The 24739-nt window shown below is 47.6% G+C and overlaps 1 protein-coding gene across 1 annotated transcript in view; it reads left to right on the top strand.

Moving 5' to 3' along the window:
* The first annotated feature begins 1159 nt into the window (after positions 1–1159).
* The window catches only part of NFATC2 (nuclear factor of activated T cells 2), a 95217-nt gene continuing 71637 nt past the window's right edge, over positions 1160–24739 (top strand). The window contains exons 1-3 of the mRNA XM_075166538.1: positions 1160–1594; positions 10008–11034; positions 12420–12588. Of these exons, the coding sequence (XP_075022639.1) occupies positions 1450–1594; positions 10008–11034; positions 12420–12588 (1341 nt within the window). The 5' untranslated portion in view covers positions 1160–1449. The remainder of the gene's footprint in view (positions 1595–10007; positions 11035–12419; positions 12589–24739) is intronic.

Genomic DNA, 24739 nt, shown 5'->3' with positions numbered 1-24739 from the left:
GCCTAAACGTAGAGATTCTGGTTCATGTGTGCTAGGAAACAGACTTTCTGTGACCTTAGACAAGTAACTGAGGGTCAGATTTTTAATGTAGTTAATGCTGTCGTGTTAACAGGCTTAGCAAATAAAAACAAGTTGAAGTAAACACCAAAATACTTTTTTAATGATCTTGGTCCCTCTGCCTTTGCCTCCCTTCCCTGTCTACAGACTAAGAGCATTTTTTAAACTCACAGACCTGGTGACAGCCATCTGTACACTAATAAAGGGGACCATACAAACAGGTAAGCGAGGGAACAGAGTCTTCTGACCACAGATGTTCTAAACACACAAATTTAGGATCTCCAGTTACCCACGAGTGAAGTCATTGCTGGTTGTAGCAGCCATCGGAGGGGTAGAAGGTTGTTGGGAGGCAGCGACCAGCACCCTGTGAAGGGCCTCGGGAAGATGTTGATGAATAGAGTCAATGTGGCGAAGTGGCCAAGGGTACCTGGGAAAGCTGGCAGCACTGGCAGTGTGGTCAGCAGGGAGCACGGCAAAAGCCCATTCTGTGAAACACTGTTTGTGAGCAACGCAGGAGGAGAAGAGAGGCCTTGTGCATGACAGACTTGATGTTTCTAAAGGTGCTCCAGTTAAGAGAGGTTGCAGAGGTGATGGCAGAACGAGACGCACCCAGAAACCTGCCTGCTGCTGCTTTAGCAGCAGCCTGTAATGGGAGGCAGGAGCACGTGGCGCAGGACGCATGAAGCCTGGAGAAGGCAAGGGCAGCACCTGGGCTGCCTGGAGCTGCTGGAGACCCTGGAAACCTCAACAGAAAGGGGCCCGACTGCTGGGGAGGAGGAGGTTGTGTGCAAGACAGCAAGTCATGCTCAACCTAGGTAACAGGGCAGAGACGGCTCACCCAATGGGGGCTGAATGGGGTTTCTGGAGGCTCCCGTCCCTGTGCAAGGCCATTACTTCCCTCGCAGCTCTGCTCTTCCCTCGTCCGCTCCACTCCCCCTCCTCCCCAGGCCCCTCTCCTCCGCTCTCCCACCACGACCCCTGGCAGGCATCCCCCCCGGAGGGACCCCCCTCTCCCCCGGGGCCGGTGCGGTGCGGGCCGGGCTCCTCCTCCCCGGGGGCGGCCCCGGCGGCAGGTGGCTGCTCGGGAGCAGGAAGCTGCCACCGCTCGTCGCGCCAATCCCCCTCGTGTGCCGCCGCCGGGGCTCCGCGCCCGCACCCCCCGCCGTCGGGGGCAGCCGCGCCCGCCTCAGCGACCCCCGGGAGATCTTTTTGCTTGTCTTCCCCCCTTTTTTCCCTCTTTTTTTCCCTCTCTCAACTCCTCTCCACTTGCACTTGGAAGGATACCGACGGGTTTCGCGGCGGCTGTCGCACTTCGGGCTCCTTTCGGCAGCCGGCCAGCCCCGGGCGAGCCTCCCCTCCCCGTCCGCCGCTGCCAGGCGGGCTCTGGCCGCGATGAGCGCCGCCGCCCAGGCTCCGGAGCCCGACCCGCAGGAGGGGGGCCCTGGGCATGGCCCCGGCCCGGCCCGGGAGGGCAGCCCGCAGGAGGAGTTTGACTTCTCCATCCTCTTCGACTACGACTACCTGAAGCCGATTGAAGGTTGGTGAGGAGCCGCCGCAGGAGCACCCGCTGCCGTGCCCCGACGAGGCGGCCGGGCCGCTTCTGCCGGGCCGAGCGGCTCCGGGGGCCGGGCCGGGCGCTGCCTGCGCCCTCCAGCAGCCCCTCGGAGGGCGGTGGAGACCCGGGTGCTGCGGGCCCCTGCCCTGCCCGGGGCCAGCCCCGCCGGGGCCCCTCCCTGGGTCCGCAGCCGGGCGTGTGCCCCGGTCTGACCGCCCGGGGCCGGCGTGGCGATGGATGCCGAGCGGTGTGCTGCTTGACGGGCTGTGCTCAGGGCTGGGTTTTTCGGGTTTTGCGGTGCTGCTTTAGCCAGCAGGCGCTTGCGAACGGTCACTGTCACTGGCGGCAAGTGGCTTGGTCCCTATGTGGTGATGGGGGACCGTGGGACCTTCCTATTATTTACAAAGTTGTGCACCCGGGTGTGAGAGCGCCGCTGTGAAAGACGAAGCAGAAGAGCTCAGCTTGGTTGGTCTGCTTGTGACCGTCATCATCATGGTAGAGGGTGTTCTGGAAACTCAAAAAGGCAGCTTGAGCACCTGTCTAGGAGCCCCAAGGAGTTTGCTACCTGCAATGAGTCTGACCATCCTGCTTGGATGGCAAGGAGCTGGGGAGATCTAGTTTCCAGTTTGGGTCCAAACACCATAAACTTTAGTTAAAATAAAAAAAAAAAAATAGGAAGATTTCCAGACTGTTCGCCTACTTTTCTGAGTTTATGCAAGTCTGTGATTCTAAAAGCACTGTGACAAGTGTTCCCTGACTTTCTAAATGATAATTCTATCTCTTGATGATACTAAAAAGTGGTATTTCCTATCCTATAAAATACAGATTTGTGTAAACCAGACAAAGCCAAAAGAGACAGGACCCAAAGGAAAGAATTGCTGGGATATTGTTTCTAAGATACATTCGTTTTGATTCTGCACAGTTGGGAGTTGGCATTTCTCTAGGGCATTTGAAGAAAGATGTTGTGTCCGTAGGGGACGGTGCAGGAGGAGACCTAGTAGGCCTGAATCGTGGTATCATTAGCAAAATGGAGAGTTGTTACTGAGTTTTATTCTTTGTATACTTGTTTAAATATACAGATATGCACCAACATCAAAGCTGAGTGAGGATGGCTAATGTCATCAAATGTACAAAGATGAATTTTCTTTCAAGGTTTAATGTAGATCAAACCATGCTAAAATAAATCAATGATGGGGAGAGGTCAGTGATTTTGATGAAAATACATTAAATCTCAGTGAAAGCTTCAGATGCTGGTTTTTTTCACATCTTTATAGTAGAGAGTACTGCTGTGAAGGCTTAAGTGGGAAGTTCCACAGAATGTAATAGTACGTAGGTGGGGGGTAGAAAGTTTAATCTTCAAACTGCATAAATGCAGAGCCGTGTATGCTTGTAGTAGAAGTAACTTCCTTCTTGAGCCTGCTTTCTCCACATTTGAATGACTGGAAACCATAATTAGTAGTAATTTTCTTTGTTCCAAAGATGGAAATCATTAGCATAAAAAAAAAAGATCACAACCATATATACTAGTATTGTAATCTGGAGAACATTCTCCCTCGCTTTGAAAAGGCACCAGCTAGAGTCTGTAAGCAATCCAGTATACATCCGTGACCTTTAATGTACAAAAGATTAAAGCATGTTTACACGAGAACAGAAAATGTTCAAATTTTGAGAAAGGGCTTTATCCACATGCCGGTGGTAAATGATGCTTGTTGTTCATGTGCGATTCTGGCCTCGTCTGAACTGCAGTTGGGAAAACAAGCCTTTTTCAGTGGAGGACTCAAAATGGAACCAAAACCATAGGAGTGTCTGTGGATCTCAGCACCTCAGTCTGGTTCCTACATTCAAAGCCCGTTTGAAAGAGGCTCTGGTTTCCTCAGAGTCTTGCTCCACCCACCGCTCGCGACAAGTCCTATAATAACAAATCTCTGTAAACATGCTAAAAGTGATTTTTAAAAACATTTTTTTGGGGAAAAAAGTAAATTTGGGGCTCTAGGAATGGATTGGATGAAAGCTTATTTCTGATAAACAATTTTTTAAAAGTTTGGGATTTGACAGTATCCACCTAAGCTTGTGTTTTAAAAGTAGGATCTATATCACAACTTGTTGCCATGGAAATGCCAGAAATATCCTTACTGAAAGCGGTTGGCATTCAGTAGTGCTTATGTGTTATGTGTGCCTGAGACAACAGGAACATGGACTGCTGTAAAAGCAATGGGAAAAAAGGGTAAATAAAAATCCTACGGTCAATATTATTAATATTAGATATTCCTCTCTAAGCCAACCATTTCCAAAAGCAGGAGTGCTGTACAAAGTGCCATTTTCCATGTGCTTTTTACTTTTACCCTTACTTGCCAGACTTTAATTAGCTATCTTCTTCTCAACATTTGCAAACCAGAAACATCTGCCTTCAGCAGGCTGAACTCAGAGATGTGCCCAGGTGAACAGATGGGCCTGGGTAAAGCGAGTATCCTGTGCTGTTAGGTTGAAATTGTGATTTTACTTGGGCATTGAAGATGTTTTCTGTCTCCTTTTAAAAAAATGTGTTAGATGCATTCCCTTGAGAGATACATATGGAGGTATTGCTAGTGGTATCCCAAGTTTTAGCTTACTTCAAACTTGAAAGGTGCTGAATATCCCTGTTTCTCAGAAGGAGAAGATTGACAGAAAGTCAATGAGCATTTGAACTAGCTCTTACAAACAGGAGTCCCAGACGAGTAAGCTCTGATAACTGCTTTGTGTATTGTTCCATAATACCTGTTGTTGGCCACTATGAGAGACGAAATACTGAAAAGTCAGACAACCGCTCTGCTTCAGCAGCTCTCTTCATGTATTTTTGTTCTGTGTTCACTGTGAGATGATCCACTGATAGGTAAAGCTGCCACATAATTTTTAATATTTGAGGTTAACCCTTCTGAGAACTGATCCTCTGAGAGGTGTTCTGAAACTTAAAATCCAAACAAAACCCATTTTTAAATAAGATTCCAGACAAAATCCTGCCCTAAGACAACAGGTGAGAATGCAAATGGGAAAGAAAGAGTATTTGCTTGTAGGCTGAAGCCTTTGCTGTAGCTCAGCAGACTCTTACATTGCACCTGGTGAGCTGAATCTACAAGGTCTATGTATGTATAATATAGAGAAGGGAAGCAGGGAGCATCTATAAATATTAATATTCCTCTGAATGCTTGTTTGTCTGTAGACAGGCTCCCAGGGACATTGCCACATCTTGTAGCTGTCAAACCCTGTATAATTTGCCTCGTTCCTTCTTTTTCTCCCCAATACAAAGCTATTAAAAGGAAAAAAAAAAAAAATACTTGCAGCTCAGTCCTGGTGACTGGCTCAGTAACACAGGAGGCAGTGTTCAGCGGCAGCCCTGCAGTGAAGAAACAAATATGCACATGTAGCAGAGAATACCAGATTTCACTCAGGAAACCAACTTTCACTTTGAGCTTCCAAGCAGCTAGTGTAAATAACAGACGGCTCGGCTTTTGAAAAATGCAGAAAAGCTCTGGACTGGCCCCTTCAAATGGCAATAAGCAAATTAATTAAAAAAATGTGGACTCTCTTACTTATGCAAATAAGGAACTCCATTTAAATCCCAGGAGCTGCACTGCAGCAAATGGATGTGAGGTCAGAACCGAACTTCTCCCCTTGCCCTCCCTTGGCTCCCTGGTCCCGCACGTGGCTCTTTAACTTCTCCTAGATGATGATTTGTGTAAACCCATCGTGGAATGCAGTTGCTCTGGTGATCTCTTACTCCCTAATTTCATGCTAATTGCCAAGGTCACATTTGGCTGACTGAATGGCTTTGAAGTTACTGCCTTGTTTAAAAAACAGCGGCGCGTGGACCCTTGCAAAGCCATGTGTGCACACACTGGTGTGCATCCCGTCCGGCTTGGGAAATCCCTGGAGCCCAGCAGGACCCGGTGTGGGTTTTCCTTTCAGAGATGTGTGAAAAGGAGTTTTTTAAATCAAGGGTTAAGTCCTTTGAAACTTAAATCCCTTGATCTTTTTCACCTGTGTTTTCCCTCTTCTAGCTAATCAGTACTAAGGGCAGTCCTGAAGGCTCCCACCTGGGGAGGGTGCCCAGCCACCGGATGGGTGGTGGAGCTGCCTGCAGCGTTCCTGAGTCTATAGGAGCTGGTTTGCTGTTTACGATACGGTAGGACGCAGAGCCCTGCTTCCATTCCCTATTGTGGGAAGAAGAGAGATGGTCTTGTGAACTAGTAACTGGGTAAAGGCTGTGGAAAAAAGGGAGGAATAAGAGCTGGCAGTTTGGGTGGGATCCCAGGGAGCTTGGAGGTAGGACTTCCCCAGTTGTGAGGCTTGGGTGATGCAGGGGAGTAGGCTGTTTGCTGCCAGTAAAGCTGACTGAGAACTTGAGGAGGTGCCAGTGTTGTCTGGGTGTGAAGCTCGCTTTCTTTTAACCCCCTTTCAAACAAGAAGGATCTTTTGGTACTGAATCGGAGGATGATTCAGCAGTGAAACCTCAGGCTGGGAAATGCCTGAGTGAAGGGAGGTGGGGAAGCACTGTAACTGCACAGAGGGGTGTCAGAGGAGCTGGGCTGAAGCTGCTGGGCTGAAGCTGCTGGGCTGCTCGCTGAGATGTCCATCAGAAAAGCAGTGGAGAGGACAGTCCTTTGCAGGAGTATTTCAGTCTGTGTTCTGGGATGCAATATGCAGGGACAGATAAACCCTTGAAGGTGGCACAACCTTGGGTGCAAAGCTGTACCTCTAGGGCATCTGCAGAAAGATTTCAAAGCTGCTTCAGTTCTTGAAAAACACCTTTGCTAGGCTGATCTGTCACATAATTATTCTCTTGTAAGGGGGTGCAATGGCCTCTTACGTCCTTGGGGAGCCCAGCTGGGGGGCGGCGGGGCTGCTTCCCGTCATCTCCAGTGTGAGTTTTGCTGTCTTCAGCTCCTGCCACCCTAGCCAAGATCACCTTGGCAGGTCAGGGAGAAGCATGGGTATTGCTGGAGCCATTCCCATGCCCTGGGCTGCTCCACGTTCCCGCTGGTCTCTGCAAACGCAGAGAGAAAGCAGCTGGGCTGCCAGGGAGCAACCTCTCCCTGTCCCCTGCTGCCCCTCTCAAAGGCAGGAGCCTGACGTTGTTTACAAAACCAAACTCCTGTGGTGCTCGCCTGGGGAAGCTGGGATGTTGGCTCGGGTCTGTCCCTTCCTCGAGCGGATTCCAAGCCCTAGCCTGCCTTAGCCAAGTTGGCCGAGAGCGGGGCAGCCAATCTCCTCCTACTGAAGCAAAAAGCAGAATTTCTCCTGATTTCGATGGAAGGGCCGTTTACTTCTGGAGAGCAGCACTTGCTGCTTCACCCCACTGCCCCTTTTCCCTCCCCCAGAGAGGTCAGAGCCTTGCGTTGTAGCATCACCGGCATTTCCATGGCGACAGACCGTGACGTCACAGGCGTGGGCAATAGCACCCGGGACAGTGATTTCATTGTACCTCTGAAGTTATGCAGGGCTGGGACTCGGTCAGGAGACCTCCCCAAAGCCCCCGAGCCCCGGGTCCTGACGAAGCCGTGCCGATGAGTCAGGGCCGGCAGCCTCTCCCCTGCCCGAGACGCAGCCTCAGCCTCTGGGCATCTCTACCTGGCGCGGTTCCCCAGGCACTCTTCAAACGAGCTGAGGTTTTCTTGTCTGCAGTCTTGCCCACATTCCTGTGCTGCTGCCGGCTTTATTGATAATTTGCCATGTGGGGGGAAACTAAATATTTTTGCTCCACAGAAGGCTGTGGGTGTTGTCTGCTTGGCAAAGGGCGCCTGCCTCGCTCGCTGCCTGCGAGCGCGGGGTGAGCAATCCCGGTTTGCGCTGCAGAGGAGCGCTCTGCCAGCGTGCTGTATGGAGGCAAGGGCATGTGGCAGCTTGTTGTTGTGCGTAAGCGTTGTTATTAATATCTGGAACATGGATCCTCTTGGAGGGTGAATGCCCAGGGTGAAAGGGCTCATTTAAACACTATTTCAGAGAAAAGCAAAGAAAACTTGGGTTATCGAAAGCCCAATTTTTAATAGGCAGGAAATGTGGGTGGTGGTGTGTGTTTATTATTCAGAAGACTTTAAAAAATATATGTTTGCTTTCCCCCTACCCCTCGACACAAACCCCTACATGCCAGCTTTGCTGCTCAACATGTGTTGGGAGGAGTTGTAATTTTTTACCTGTTGTCTGGGTATCTGGCCCGGATAACGCGGTTTAATGCGTACGGTGGGGGCAGCTCTCGCTGTAGGTGTGCTGAATGGGGAACTGAAACGGTCGTCTGTTCCTTGGTGTGAAGCTGTTCAGCCTGGAGAGCTTTTCTGCGATTGCCGATCACTGTACGAATCCTGCCTCAGTCCTGGCGTCAAGCCTTGCTCTGCTCGGGTCTGATTTTGCTCTCTTGCATCAATTTAAATGGGAGTGATTCTTCTGAAAGCGGTGGGAGTGATGTTTTGTGTGACTGCGGAGGGGCGTGTTGTTCTGTTGAATCCAAAGGAGTGATGAGTGTTATTCAAAGTGAATTGTAACATCAGTATCTAGGCTTGATGCGTCAGAGTTTGAGTGATGTGAATGACACGCTAATGCTGTGAATGCCAAAGCTCTGATATCCGAGATCAACGATGCTAAAAATATGTTCGGCTCAAAATTTGGTTGCTGTTTTCCCATCCCCAAAACAGCTGTGTGCTGGGATTAAAAGCCAGAGGGAACCTTAAGGAATCTGCAAGCTGGACTCTCCCAGTCGTCTCCCATCCCGTCACATAGACTTTCTGTGTGCTGGTTTGTTTGGTCGGCTGGTCGGGGTTTCCCACTAAACACGAAGGCTTAGCAGTTTCTGCTACATTTTTTCTTTTCATGGAGTTTTCTCCAGGTTGTACAAAACACTGAGCACAAAAAGTAGTAGTCAAAGATCAATGGAGGATTTTGCTTTCACATTAAGAAGCATTTAAAACTGAAAATGAACAGAAACCCCTAAAATTAAATCACAATCTCTCTGTGTGCAAAAGTTTCACTACGATCTTTTGCTACTTTTGCAGAAAGCACAGTCAGCTCCTACCTGGCTTTATGTACAGTATTATTTGCTCATGGGAAATGCTGTCTCATGCAGTGTAGGAGTTGGAGAAAATGCTGGAACAGTTATTTAAATATTTAAATGAAACCCTCTTTGCCTATGACACATACTGATCTGTGCCCAAGGGTGAGCAGATAGTGTGAATTAATCTCAGACTGTGGAGCTGTTTCAGATATTTCCTGCTGGGTACATTGAAATCTTTGAAAACATATAAAAATCCTGATCATATTTTGCATGCTTTTGGGTAATGACAAATGTTATTCAGCTCCCAGGCTGGGGAAGCTGCAGGAGCTGATGTATGTCGAGGGGCCTGTCTTAGGGGTACTTGGCATGACTCTGCGCTCTTGGATGCCGCTGGCATTAAGCACCCGATGGGTTGCTGGGACGAGACCAGAACTGCGCTCAACGATGCCGATGGGAATTCTGTATTGCCTAGAAGCATCCCTGTACTCTGCAACCTGGGGACAGTTTGCAAGACTGAGAATCTCTGAAAATTGAGGATTTTTTGCACCAGGAGAGAGGGCTGCACTGAACATCTACCTATTACTGTGTATTTTATAATCCCTCTCTGGCCAAAACGTTCCTTGAGCTGAAATTGGAAAGTGATTGCCTGTAAATATGGGGCTGGATCCTTTCTATCTCTCTCTTTCTTTTCTAACAAATATTTGTGAATGTGTTTTCTGATCATCTGGTGCTTTCTCATGTGAAACCTGTCACCAAAACTTGTTGACATGATATGGAGCCAAACAAATCATCACACAGAACTGACTTATTAATTTAAGAGCTTGAGCTCAGCTTTGGTTTCATGAAGCCTTTTCTGGCTGGACTTTGCTGGGTGAGAAGGGTTTTTCTCCCTTCACCAAAAGCTGTTCCTCAACCTTTTGGTTTTACGTAGACCTATTTGGAAGTGGTTTTGTGACGTGATGGTCTCAGTCCAGCTCCTGGTGGACAAAATCTGACCAAAGTCACAACACCCCGATTGCGCTCAGGGGGATATTTGGCAGAAGGAGTAGGAAGGGGAAGTGGACAGGGAGGCTGTCGTGTCGCCGACCCTTCCAGGTGACCCCTCTAGCTCAGGGCTCAGGTAGAGGGTGGCCGGCTGGGCGGCATGGAGGTGTTTGCAGTGCTTCTGTCCGTGCTGCATCTGCTCTGAGCACTTGAGCTTCCCTGGCTGTTAATCCAGTACTTTTCACAAGCATTAATTGCAGTTAAAAAGAATTAAACAAGTATTTACCTAATATCAGATCACAACCAGTTTATAAATATGCATTTTTTTAAATCCATGATTGCTCAGCTGCTGTAATAATATTTATAGTCTTAAAGAGACCCTTCTTTTTCCAGAAGAACCGACTCCACATAAAACCAACAGCCCACCCTCTGGAGTTACATACGCTCATGATGTCTTGGACTGTGGCCTCAAGCCATGCCCCCTGCCTTTTTCTAGCCTTTCTGCAGATCCCATGGGCAGATATGGACAGCCAGATAGCATAGGGACTACACCTACACACCCTGCCAACGCTGCAGGGGCCTCTGCTCCGAGCCCTAGGATTGAAATTACTCCATATCATGAACTGATTCATTCAGGGGGTCCCTTCCGCAGCAGAGACACAGATGTTCTTTTGGTAGAACATCAGTCAAACTCAGCTACCGCTAGCCCAAGGGTTACCCTGCCTGTCCCTGGCTTTGAGGGCTACAGAGAACCACTGTGTTTGAGCCCAGCTAGTAGCGGCTCCTCTGCAAGTTTCATTTCAGAGACAAATGTATCTCCTTGCACATCACCATGTGTTTCACCAAATAATGGTCCTAGTGATGACCTTTGTCCACAGTTTCAAAACATCCATACTCATTATTCTCCTAGAACCTCTCCAATAATGTCACCACGAACAAGCATCACGGAGGAAACCTGCTTGGGACGACATTCACCATCACCCTGTCCCAACTCAAGGTCTTCATCACCAGGTGCAAAACGGAGGTACTCTTGCACTGAGCTCTACAGTACTCAGCTGCCTTCCACTTCTCCACGACAGTCAAGGACCCCCTCTCCACAATCCTCTCCTCGCATCCCCTTGAGAGAAGACAACTCTTCAGTTACTTACACGCAGTTGCCCAGCGCTTCTCTTTCCATGGATGCTATGAACAGCCTTCCTACGGATCCTTCCTGTGGTGTTCCCACGAAAATTTGGAAAACCAGCCCTGATCCTTCATCCATGCCTTCCCACAAAAACAGCATTCCATGTCACGTCTTCCAGACTGTTGACTTCCACGGGCCTTGTGAGCAGGAGGACAGGAGAAACTCAGCCCCAGAATCAATTTTGTTGGTACCTCCATCCTGGACAAAGCAACTGGTGCCTGCAATACCTATCTGCAGGTATGTAATGCTTCTTGTGGTTGTGTGTTTTCTCATGGCGTGATGTCCTCTGTCATGCATAGTGATCCCTAGGGAGTGTTTCCTTGGGCAGATCCTGCTGGAGACCTGGGCTGAGTGCTCAGGGACAGCGCTGGTTAATGCGAGCCCAATCCATTATGATTCCGAGAGATGAAAAAATCTGGGTTTGGAAGAAAGAAACATCATCAAAGTGGTTCATTGATAGCACAGCATACGACAAATTCAAATTTCCAAATTATTTGTCTAAAAAGCAGACTGCAGACAGCCTTTGACAAAGGCTAAACACTCTCGTTCCATCCTGCTGCTGCTTTTAAAGAAAATGGTTTGATCGCTTTTCTAAATTCAGAGAATGTCTCACTTACAAATTTCCATCAAGGAGGAAAATACTTTAAATGTTTCCCAATTCAAAATAGAGCACGCTGCTCCAAGTCAGACTGAGCATTCGGTCAACCCCAAGTGACTTATTGTTGGTTGTTAATTTGTTAATTGTCGTTCAACCCAAATCTCAGTCGTTGGCCCTACCCTCATCAACTCCCTCCATTGTCTGGTGCTGGCGGCACGCAGGTCTGGACCCGGGGCCGTGCGTATCTGCCAGGACGGAGGTTGCCAAATGTGTGACTCCGCTTGCGGTCACCACTGGCACCCTGTCAGCCCCGCCATCCCGCCCGGCGGCAAGGTTGTCCCCACGCTGACGTTATCCCGTGCTGCTCCCGACCTGCTAAATACCAATTGCGAGTGAAAGAACGCGGGCTGTGACTTTCCTTGGCTTGTTAGGTCGGTCCGGGCAGCAGTTTGTACTAACAAAATAAGAGTTGTTTAAAATCCAGTGCAAGCGCTAGTTGTACATTTCAATGTATTAATTTCATGTTATAAACCCTTGTGTATTTGATAACAGGAAAACTAGTATCAGGTAAGAATATTTAGCATTTTATTTGTGTGCATTTTAATATTTATGGAAATCATAAATATTATTAATTTACACAGCTGGTAAGTAATGGTAAGTGGAGTTAATATTTCACAATATATGTTCTGTGATCAAAGTTTAAGATGCACAGCAAAAGCTAGATAAAAGAGGAGGATCTTTGAAAAAATATAACTGCTACAGATGTTTCTGTTTAAGAAATAGAAATATTCTGTTCTCTTCTACAAGGAGATGGGCCCACAGAAATTATTGTGTTCATCCTGAAGTTCAGCAGAGTTTGTAATCCAACGTGAGCAGGACAGCGTATTCTTACTGAAATTAATAGCAGACTCCTAAACGTTTCAGCGAGAGCAGCCCCAGTGGGGTAGTTGGAGGAAGAAGGGGTCAGGGCTTTGAGAAATAAAGTGCTAAAGAGTTTCAGCTGGTGTGGTCTCTCTCTGCCCAGTTTGCCTGTCCAGTCGCTCCCGCCCCTCGAGTGGCCGCTCTCCAGCCAGTCTGGCTCCTACGAGCTGCGGATCGAGGTACAGCCAAAGCCCCACCACCGGGCGCACTACGAGACGGAGGGAAGCCGAGGGGCCGTCAAGGCGCCGACCGGAGGCCACCCCGTCGTCCAGGTAAGGGACTGGAGAACAACTCCGTGGAGGAAAAGTGGGGGGTGAATCCATTTTTGAAAGTCTTGCTGGGGGCTGACTCTGAAAGAGGAGGACCATGTGAACCTGGGTGTGCTTGTAGATGTGGATAAAGTGTCTGAAGTTGAACTGTGGTGAAGTCCTAGATGTTTGTAGAGTTGGTTTGGATTAGCTTGTGAAAGCTCAGAAACTTAGGCAAAATATTTGCCACCTTTTCTGGGCTATATGTTAAACCTCCTGTGACTCAACTCTGTCATAAGATGTCTTGAATTCCAGCTGAGCCCGTTTTATCTTGAGAACAGACTCATCTGTGTCAGCCAGGGCTTTTTATGAGGTTCAAAACATACAAACGTCGAGCCTGCTTTCAAACTCGGTGTAGCTCAGCGACCTACCAAACTCAGATTTAAAATAACTAGCAGATCACGTCAGATCTGCAGTACCACGTCCTCCTGCCAGTGGTGAGTGAGGGTTTTGGAGTCGTGCTCGCCCAGGTTCCCGCAGAGCAAGTCCGTGCGGCAGACTTGCTACCTGTGCTTCTGGCTGTATCTAACCTTGGCTCCTCTCCGGTCCGTACAGCCAAACGGTACACAACTCCTACACATTCACTTGAGGTTTAGAGAAAGGCAAAGCAACCTTCATTAACCTCGATGGGAGTTGGATTAGGAAGGTATGGATGTTAACTGGAGTTTCCCCAGAGTTAACAGCTGCCTTTTGCTAGAAATGGCTTTCATGGATTTGCTTTTTCCTTAGCAATTTTACTCTTTTTTTTCTGTCCTCTGGTTACGTGATAGAACTTCTAATTTTAAGCCCATTTAAATTGAGGTCAGAGAATTTAACCCATGTGTAATTCAAGCACTCAGTACATCCATTTCAATATAGTGCCTGGTTCATAGGTAACTTGCTGACGCCGTGTCCCACCTTGCATGCAGTTCTGCTTGTCATCTGTGCTAACGCTGCCTTCTTTTTCTCCTGGCTGTACACCACCACGGCTGTCGTAGCCCTGTGAGAAGGAGGCAGCGGGGCAAGATAATTACATAGCAGTGGGGACGATTTCAAGAAAAAGTTTGGCCTCTATAAAGCTGTAAATATTGAGAGGACATATAGAGAGGCTTTGTAATTTTATAGAGAAAGGGTGAATGAGTTTAGGCAGGAGCTGCCTCATGATTTGGGCTGATGCCTCTACAGAAACAAAATTTCATATTTTGAGGTACCGTTTCTGTTGCTCTAAAGGATCCAGTTCTGGTCCTAGCTATGCTTGTGAGCCGGGAAGTCACCCTGCTGAAATCGGGGAACGAAATCCAAGCTGACAGTGATGGAGGTGACAAAATTTGGCCCTTTGCTGACTTGGAAGGCGGATGAGCTGAACCCTTATTCTGTTGTGGAGGGTGAAGCGCTTTTCCTTCACTTATATTATCAAAGGGTGATATAAAATAATGGCTGAGGAGCTGCACTGGAGCTATTCGGGGCCACATCAGTCTTCTCACTCATTTCCTCCCAATTCCAGCCAGTACCATTCAGGAAGGAAAGCCAGGCTTTTGGTCGGGGTTGCAAGGTGTCAGGGCGATATTGCTGGTAATGAGGTTTGGCCACTGCACGGTTGTTGCCTACAGCCACAGCTTCTGCTAGGCAAAGTTGGGGTGCATCCTGCAGGTGTTGCTGTCACACTCAGGGCTGGCTATGGCAAGCATGAACCAGGAAAACGTTGAAGTTTATGCTTCATTTTAAGCATGTGATCAGTACTGCTAATTTCACTGGGTTGGCTTGTGCTTAACTTCAAACATATGTTAGATATTCCCCTGCAGGCTCAGCCCCTTTTAAAATCAAGCCATAAATTGTTAAATCAATGAATTTGTTTACTTTGGTTGAGCTGGACTTGCATGTATGGACTGGATATTTGAGTAAAGGGTGCAGGATAATAATAAATAGCAATCACATTTGACATACCTTAACATATGCAATCTTTTTAGTTTATGAGTCTGACAAAGTCGTAGCCCGCTGTGGTGTGTTTGAAGCTACGTGGATGCATGAACTATATGGCCAATCAGCACTTGCCCTTTTCTCAGTTTGCTTACAAATATAGTATCATTTACCTTCCCAAGATATTCCTATCAACCGGATGTTTATTGCAGTGAAGGAGTTTCTCGTGACATGGGGAAATACAAGTGCTTTGTTTCCTTCCTGTAATCAATATCAATCAAAGAGGGATTTATATTTTCTGTTGGAGACAGGAACTGATATTCCTAGTTTTATCATAATTTGCCGTCAAGCTTAAGGATCTTAAACTATAAATTCAAAGATCCACGTTAGTTTCCCGAGCAGATGTGCCTCTGCACAGCTGTGCCTGCATATGGGGAAAATATGGATAGTTTCTTTATGAAGGTTTGTTATAAACCTGGAAGTATTCGTTGGATTTGTGTTCAGTTTAACATAACAAGGTTCTTATGGGTGCAGAGCAATGAGATAGTTGCACCTGTATGGTTTATGACATCTGAAACTCGGGAACGCTAGTAAAATCCAAAGCTTTCATGTCATAAGTTGTTTGGCTTCAAGGTTTGTTTTTTTTTTTCTTTTTTCCCCTCAGTGAATTTTAACTTTCATGTTCTTGTCAGATGCGAACAGTACAGAAAGAGAGAAAATAAAACAGGAGAGATTTTTAAAAGGTAGATGCTGTGATGAGTTAAAGGCAACTGGTTGTAAGGAAATTAAATTAAATAAGTTTTCAACAAGTGCTATCTGTGTTTGGCCCCAGCGCAGGAATGGCAGCGTTGACCCAGGGGTGACAGGGCTGGGGTTCTCCTGCCGGCTGCAGACCTGGCGCTGGGGACCCACAGCACTTTTCAAATGGCAGACTGGAACACACCGCCCTTGGGACTTCTCTGGAGCACTGGGACCTCTCCATAGCAACTTTTTTGAATCCAGTGCTGTCTCTCAAACACTTGGACTCAAATAGTGAGAAGCCAAGCCTGCCCTGAGTGGGAGTGGCCCACCAAAGTGGTGGGATTTATACTGAGGCCGAATGTCCCATTCATGTCCCATACCTTTTACAACTGCTTTTGACAGACTGCTATTCCACTATTTTGATTACCTTTTCTAAAATATAACGTGGTTTTAAATTTTTTTCTGAGTTTTCTAATTTCGCATTAAATTAACCCTCCACGTGACTAATTATCCAGCTGAACCTTCTGGAGGAAGAGATGTTGCCTAGTTTTTGCAGCATGGTGTTGGCCTGCAATACTTACTTTTTGAAAACTGCAAGTTTCTTCTTTTGGGTGCTCTGAAGCTACAGACCAGCAGATCTCATATCCTCCAGGCCTTATCTTGTGGTTTATCTTTCTGATGCTGCTTCCTCTTCTTCACGTGTCTAGCCCCGAGAGTTTGTGCACAAGACTCTGCACCATTGTGCACTCCAAGGAGGAGTGCAGGAGAAGAGTCTGGTTAATCAAAACCTCTGGCTAGATGGGCCACAGGGAAGAGGGCATTTACTTTGTTTGCCTGGGGGAGGAAGAGAGAAGCCATGCATCTCATGTAATGTTTGCACCATCTAACTTTAGAGACCATCTAGAGTCACATGGAGAAGCGTAGGCTCCCAGTTTAGGTGTTCTGAGTCACTCTTGGGAGGAAACTACAGCTTGCTATTAACTGTAGAGAAACTCGGGCTTCTATTTTAGGGATGTAAGTTGAATGCCAGTGTGAGTATCCTCTAGATGTTAAGTCACTGAGAGCAGCGAGGAAATCCTGTGTGGCAAGGACAGAGCTGAGGTTTGCGTGCACCTACCATCTTGCAGGTCCATCTGGTCACTGAGACCGCAGAGGAGGGGTAGGCATGATTGTTTTCTTCCTTTCCAACTCTTTTTCACTGATGTTGAGGGACAGCTGCTTATTTGTACCCAACTGCTCCAGTCAAGGCTTTGCAAGGGACTGTCCATTAGGAAAGGCAGTGACTGCTCCCGTGCAAAGAGCTTATGGATGTGATTGGGATAGAGGTGACAATCCAAACACAAACCTAGCTCTGTTCAAGTTCACCCCGCGGCAGCACGCCCTGCCCAGAGGGGTAAAAATCTCCATCTTTGCACACTTTTAGGCAAACATGTGCTAGGAAGGACATGGATATATTTGAATTCTGCTTGGGACAGGAGAGATGAACTAGGCGATTCCTTGAGATCTCTCCCAGCATCGTTTTCAATAGTCCTTCTAGGAACTCCCACCTCTTAGAGGAAATTAAATTTTTTGGGTTGTTGGCATTGCTTGCTATCCTGTTGTTAAGGGGAAGCAGGGCTTGAGTAGCACTGGGTGTCTTTCCCCTACTGTCCACAGTGGCAATGAGAACCTCTCTGATTCAGGAAGAGACAGATTTTCAGTTCTTCAGCAAAGGTTGTCCTGTCTTTGAACTGTTTAAGGCAGTGATGAGAAGGAAAGGCCTTTTCAGTAGCAAAGGTTGGGCTTGGATGAGCTTCACCCCATGATCAAGCAGAGTCTATGATCTCTTAAAGCCATAAAAATATTATTTTGAAGATAGTCATTAAACTTAGTGGTTCTGGTTTTGTCCTACTGCTTTGCATGAAGTCAGTTTTTTTTTCAAGATGGAAATGATATTTCATACGATTGTGTGATATTTCAGGGAGTTCCAAACAGAACCTTTGTCCTTCTTTCAAGGGAAGTGGAAGGGAAAGGAGAAGCTTTTAGGGAAGATGAGCAGTTGATTTATGTAATGGTTGTGCACATACTCTGGATAGCTGATCTGTACCTGTTTCATTAAAAGTGGTTGCATTTACACGTGTGGCAGCCCATGGGTATGAATGAGACAAACCCATTTCACATCATAATCTTCCCACCTTCTGAAGTCCTCTGGGGTCCTTGGAGGTAATCGGTGCTAGATAAATGGGTGATTTACTGCTGCATATAATTGAGAGCAGTGACACAGGGCATCAGTTTCAGATGTGCATCTGCCATGGACTGTAGAGAGGCTGAGGTATATTATTTTGTTAACAAATCTGTTTATGAGAACTCAGCTAAGTCTTGGGGTCAAAGACTAAATATAAGTCTCTTTCCTTGGTGTTTTTTTTTCTTTTTTCTTATTATTTCTATTTTTTTCCTGAAGCACCTGTGTGTTTTGGTCTTACCTTGCTGTAAACAATCCTTGGGGAACCTGTTTTTACACACGGCTCTTCAGCACAATAATTTGTAATCATTTTCTCAAATGAGTGTGCCTAACACTGGCATTTTGGATTTTTTTTATTGCCATGTTAGCAAATCCTTCCCCTGATGTATTGCTTCTCTAATTTATCTTTACAAAAGGCTCAAATACTTCTAATGAAAACCAGCCCATAAGTCATCAGTAACTCATTTGCATGTCTTACTTTGTTTCTCTCGCTTCTCCCGCGTTATTAACTCTGTTCATCAACAAACCCGCTTTTTTCCACGGCTTGTGTCAGATAATCGAATCCATTCAGCACAACCTGAGGCTGCAGCGGTGGAAAGCAGCTGAGGACGTTGGTCACTCAGGCCCCAGTTTTCCAGGGCAGCACCTTGCCCGGCGCACACCCCGCCTCAGTGGTCCCCGACTCGGGGGGAATTAACTCATTCTTCAGGGAGAAAGTTTGCACCTTCCTGCAGCCGGAGGTTTCGGATGCTCGGGCAGACAGGCACCGAGCCGGCCGAGCCCGCGTCCGGGGCGAGCGTTGTTGGGGCCTTTGCGGAGAGCAGCCTCGCTGGCGGGGCCGCTGCCTCCCGCCTTTGGGTAACAGCTCGGCGGTTTGGGCACTTCCCCAGGAAGCGGGAGCCCGGCACTCGGGCCCTGCTCCGCCGGCGGGGCTCAGCACAGGCTCCCCAGCCGCCGTGCACCGGTGGGCAGCAGCGTTCTCTGCCCCCGCCGGAGCCGTGGTCCCTGCGGACGGGAGGGCAACATCCCTGCGACCTGCTTCGGCTGCTGCTGAATTCTGGGGTCTTCGTTTAGTCAAACGCAGTGGGTTAAAATAAGTAGCAGGGCTGGGAGAGAGGAGGGAATAGTTCCTTCAAGTCAGAGCATCGGGGACGCCCCCTTCCCCGTCTCCGCCGCAGCGGGAGGGGGAGATACCTCAAGTGGGCTGAGACTTGAGTCCCTGCCCGCTGCCGCTCTCCTAAAATCACCAGGGAGGTCCACAGGGTACCCCCGACCCATCACAGCTTGCGCTGCACGCCTGGTCTCCTCCTCGCTTCGCCTCTTTGATGCAGGAAAGCTGTACGGAGAGGGGCTCCTGTTCAGCACAGCCGACCCAACTTTCCCCTGGGTTTTAACTTTTAAAATTTGGGTGACTTTCACTGCCTTTTTTTTTTTTTTTTTTTTTAATTAAAAAGAAGCTGGCATGGTAGAGTTGTTAATGGAGCACTCAGGAGCTGCTTTACAATAACAAACATATGTTCCACTTTCTTTTTATATCTGAATTTTGCCGTATGTGTTTTCTTGTGGTTTCTAAGTCAAAGAAGACATTGTTTTCTAGGTTTTCTAGCCTAGCCTTCCCACGGGGCCCTGACTTTTAACTGTTTGTGACTTCCAACATTCAACTAATTCCTTTGCGTATTAGTGAAACCAGAACCTTTGATGGAAACTCAAACCCAAGTCTCAGCTTGATACCGTGATTGACACTCTCACACGTAGGGCTAGCTTGGAGATGCGCTCCTGCAGAAACCCAGCCCGGCCTGCCCAGGAAGATTTACTGATGAGGGCACGTCGGAGGAGTTGAGTTTGTCCTTTTCTGCCCATCTTCCCAACTCCCCCTGTTCAGCGAAGGGGAAGTCCGAGGTCTGGGATGAAGCCCTGCGTGTTTGCGCTTCCGTGGGCAGGCCGAGCTGGACTCGTGCTGTGCAACATCTTTGTACCGTTCTCCTGGCCTTCGCTTCCCTTTTCTAGCGAGCGGGAGCCTCGCGCAGGCTCTCGGCAGCTTTTGGCTCTTGCAGGGATTTCTGTCCCCAACTCGAGAACGGCGTGTGACAGATTGACTGCACGTTTCATGCCTGATTTACCTGCAGGACTACTGGGCTTGTTTGCACAACTGTGATGATTGTAGGTACCTCTTGAGCTTTGAGCTGTTAGGTCGCGGGTATATTTACTGTGGTTACATGTGCTAGAGCAGGGATAGATGTGCAGTTCTGAAAATGCGGATTTTAGGTACCTCTGGGAAATTCTCTTCAAAACTAATATCCCATCAAATGTAGGGGTAGGTCAGTCAGTACCCGTCACACTGCGCTGCTAGCCTAATGGTAGCGTGGCTGTACCTTCAGATCTATCTATCTGAAAGCTGACTGGAGCCACTGAGGAAATGAAATTGTTAGATAAATCAAAAGTAGTGTAGGAAAACATGGATGAGCCTGAAATTTGCTTTTGTTTAGATGCGAGACTGGACTGAAAAACAGAAAAATATGATATCTAATAAACCAAGATTAGAGGAAGAGCTGACCTGTATGCTTTCTCTAACTAATGCAAGAAGAGAACTGCTGGATAACAGTGAGGATAATTAGCTACTGGGAGAATTTAACCAGAGATAAATTGCATCCTCTGTTGCTTAAAGTCTTTAAACTGGGTCTGCATCCTCCTGTGTGGAAGGGACGCCGTCACCCAGATGTTATGGCTGAGTGAGGACAGGCTCAGGATCGCTCCATGGTGCAGTTGGGATGCAGATGGGGTGCAGAGGTGCAGGGCAGATGATCGGTGAACCATGTACCTCGAGGGAGCTCGGGGATTTTCGCATGGGCCAGCCTGCTTTGAGTTAGAGATGAATGAAAAGTTCTTAATGAAACTTTTGAGCCCAATTCAAAATACATTGCTTCTGATGGAAAGTAATTTTGGCAGAGGTGAGGAGAAGGAGGGTGTACCAGCTGGTTTAAGTGTGATGCCTGTGAGATGCAGGCAGCCTGGGTTATTCCTTGGATTAGGAATGTGCCTGGATTAGGCAGATGCAAGATTTAGGCTACTCTTTCATGTGTGATCTCCCTGCAGGACTGTACATGGGGGAGTCAGTGCGCAGTAAACCAGAGTTCAAATTTATGGCTGTTTGCCATGAATGCCGACACTTCCAGCGCAGCAGTAATGCCTGCATAACTCATCCTGTTCAGGGTGCGCTCCAGCATCCGCAAGAGAAGTTAATGCAAGGTGGATAGTGTCCTGTAAACTCACATCTGAGCTCTCTGTTCACGGGCTTCACCATCCAGCTAAGCCTCTAGTTCCTCCCTTCCCCTCTCAAGACCAATGTCTGTTTAATTGGAAGAACCTCGTGCCAAGCGAGGACTCGCACTTGGATCTCCCGCATCTGGGGGGAGCGTCGTGCTCGTCGGGCTAACGGCTGTTTGGGGGGGAAGGGACTGGACTCCTGCCTGCTGCTGCTCAGTGAAAATTTTCTAAGGCCTTTATTTCATTCTGAAACAACTGTTGAAACCCTGATGCTTCCAGCAGAACTGAGTTACTCTCTCTCTGAGCATGCCTCGTGTTGTGGGTTTCAGCATGAGAAAGAAATTGGGGAGGAGAGAGGTTCCTGGGGCTTCCTTTTATTTCTTCTTTTTTTTTTTTCCCCCCCTTTCTTTTTTTTCTTTTTCCCAAAAATGCTTTTTGGCCAAGATCCTTTCCAAAATCTGGCTGACATTTGGTCAAATAGCCAGTGCCTGAGCAAGGGCCACGGTATGGTTCCTGGACCCAAACCTGCCTCGCAGGAGGCCCGGCACTAAGCCCTGGCAGAGGGCTCAGCTCTGGGGATTGGGTTCAGTGCAGTCAAATCAATCATCTCGGGCTGAACCGAGTAACTCCAAGATGCTCTTGCTGCTACTGCTGTCCCATCTTCCCCCTTCTCAGCATGGTTGCTCTCAAGCTTTGTGCCACATCTTGGTTGCACAGCGTGATGCTCCCGGGGCTGCACCTGAGGCATCGCTGCCTCGCCTGCCTGCTGGGGAGGATGAACTGCCTGTGGCAGAGGAAGCTGCAAGGTTAGGTGATAAGAAAGCAGCTCTCCTTGCCACCCTCCGTTCTGCTCCAGCTGGGCTGAGGCCGGTTCCCACAGTGCCTCCGACAGCTGGAGGGGAACGGCTTCGCTAACCGGTGGCAGAGCCCCGGGCCGAGAAACTCCCCCAGTGCGATTCTGTCAAAATCAGCAAATCTGCTGATTTACTTGTGGCAGAGAGAGTTTTGTCATGCTGGGGGAAGTTTAAATCTTTGTCATGAATGTGCACGGAAGCTCTTTAATTACACAGCTGGTTTTCTTAGTAGGAAGAAATTCATATTTTCACCCAACTATGAAAATCTGATCTCCAAATCCCCATATCTGTACATGGGCAGTGGTCAGATGCCGCCTCTTTTAAACTTTCAGCCGAGATAGTCAAAGCGTCTTGAAAACAGGATCAGCTTTTCATAGGGGTAGGGAAACTGAGGCACAGAGAGGAAACAACTTGCTTACGTTGCAAGGTCAGTGTCAGGAACAAAACCCCGCAACTGCTTTCTCCCAAGAGCTGCCATCTCTGTCCCGGACCTGTATTTTAACCCCCATGTGAAAGCAGAAATCCCAGTTAGACACTGGGAGTCTGGTTGTCATTTACCGTAAGGAGCAGCAAAGCAAATGAGATTCAGTCCTTGGAATTTTGACAAAATTGTCACCAAAATAAGAAACACTTAAAATTGAGTATAATAAAAACTCATCATTTAGCAGAATCAGATGTTCAAAGGATTATCTTTGGAGGCCTTTTTAGACTGCTTCGGTAAGGAGCCGAAAGAAACAAGGCAGAGATTTCCTTCTGGTTTGCGTTCTTTTGCTATGTCCCAAGTACATTAAATTGAACAAAAACATGTGACAAGATTCAACTTTGTTGCTCAATGTCAGCTCTAACTGAAGCAGGCAGGCAAGCCGCTACGTGATACGAGGTCTGGATGAGGTCTTTGTCTTAATTACTGACAGCTATTGATATGCCACTCTCCCTGAGACAATATGTTGAAATTTTCCATCTTGGTAGGAGTATTGTTGAGTAAAGACCCCCCAAAAAATCCTTGAAATTGTTGCAGTGAAAGGCTATTAATGATGAGAATTAATTATCAAATCCAAGATTCAAAGTTGCTTCCACTGGGAAAGGAGCTGAATAGGCGCGACAGAAAGGCTGTGCTAAGCAGGGGCTATTCCGACAAGCACATCTTCCTCTTGTCCGCTGCGGAGCGTCCGAAAACGTTTGCTGGCACGGAAAACGGCCTCGGAACTGATGAAGAGTCTGAGCAGGGGAATAGTTTGTGGTGTCAAAAGGGTTTAACTCTTCCCCTGTTTCTAGGGGAAGGCGGGCGTTGGGCGTCTGGGCTCCGTCCTAGGGCAGCCGGTGCCGCAACCGCGTGCCGCTCCTGGCAAGCCTTTCGGTGCTTTCTTATCTTCTTGTGTACAGCAGGAAAAGGGAAGCAGTAGGAGGAAGCGATTTCTCACGCGGCTTTGTATTTGCTTCTAATTAAACGTTGCCAGTCGAGCTCTGTTTTCCCACTTTTCACTACCGGCGGGGATGGTCTATCTGAATCACCCCGGCGCTGTTCTCAAAGCTGACCACACACATGCACACCCCGTTCGGGGGGAAGCTGGAGTGACTTCCATGGGGAGATAGCAAATAATATGCAGCGGTTAATGGACTAAGCCTCATGTTACAGTGAGCTGACACAAGCAAGAGAGCTGATTACTTTCGAGCAAATAAAATCACCAAGACTAGTGAATTCATTCCCCAATTTTATACTTTCCTTCTGGCAGTAGCTTACGTTGTCTAGACAGGAAGATGTGTGCAATCAGCTTTAAAGATGCAGCTTTATACCTCCCAGGGGAGAAAGACCTACATTTCTGACAAGCAAAGCTCTTTTGGGATGAATGGAAAACAAATTATTGCCTTCTACTCTTTAAGGCAATCAGCATCTGTATCGCACAGGGCAACGTTCTCGCTGGGGCTCTTCAAAGGTGTCCGTAAGATTTGCAGGTGCTCCTGCTTTTGTCTCACAAAGCCCGTCACTGTTTGCATGCAGACTTTCGGATGTGCAACACCCAAACTAGAAATCCCTAAGAGAATTTGGCTCTGAAACCTGTCAATTATAAAAGGCGAAGGCAGAAGCTTGCAATACTAGTGGAAACCGAGGTGCTGCGGCCGGTGAGCGGTGTTACTGCACGTTTGTGCCATTTGGAGAACGAGGTTGGCAACCCCTGCAGCAAGGCAGAGTGCAGGGGGACGGGGACCTCGGCTTCTCACTGCGCTTTGGCTGCTCGTCCCCTGCGGGACCCGGCAAATCACTGCACCTCTCTGCCCCGGCTTCCCCATCTAAGAATAAAAAAGTTATCTTGCTTATTTCCTGTGAATCCTCCTTCCTCTTGCTAATAATGTAATTCTATATAAAATATAATAATATTTAAGCTCAAGTAAACGTGTTCAAGATTCAAAGATTAAATTGCAAAGGTTTCACTAAATTCCCTCTGTATATGCATATGTTGTATCTATAGGTGACCACCTATAGAATCTTTAAGGAATTCACCTTTCTTTCTCACTCTGCTGTCAATTTATCACTCGGTTATCAGACAGCATAACTAAGCAGTGTTGCAGGCTTCACTTGTGGAAAGAGATTTGCTATTCATGCAGCACAGCAAAGGTGAATCTGTGTTTTTTGAATCCCCACAGCCAGAGGCAATGTCAACTGCACAGATGCAGGGTTTGCTTCGTCTGAACACTGGGATAGGGACTGATTCAGATTTGAATTTCAAACTCCTGCTTTAAGTGCTTGTATATTTGGAGCTGGGGGCTCAGTTTGTAAGATGACCTGAGTTTTGAAATAGTGCAGGAAAAAAAATGTGTTTTTTCATATGCCTAATGTGTGGTCTCGATGGCTGTGGTTACTGGTACAGTCACAGGAATTGTGTTCAGGCAGGTAACTGGGCTGCCGATACACAGCAGCTAAAGGCACATGTGCTCATTTTTTGCATGCAGAATTACATGTGTGCCTTCCTGAGAATGGCACTTAAATACCCCCCTCTCCCAAATTTGACTGGTATTGATCCACAGATGGAGTGCAGAATGAATGAATTTTATTTATGCAGAGGTGAGCCGATGATTTTAATCATGCCACACATTTCCATTTTGTTTAGAAACCAAATCATAGCAGCAAACCAAACAAGAA

The sequence above is a fragment of the Calonectris borealis genome, chromosome 17, assembly GCF_964195595.1.
Source record: "Calonectris borealis chromosome 17, bCalBor7.hap1.2, whole genome shotgun sequence".
Classification (NCBI taxonomy): Eukaryota; Metazoa; Chordata; class Aves; order Procellariiformes; family Procellariidae; genus Calonectris; species Calonectris borealis.
This window is presented reverse-complemented; position numbering and strand designations above follow the sequence as displayed.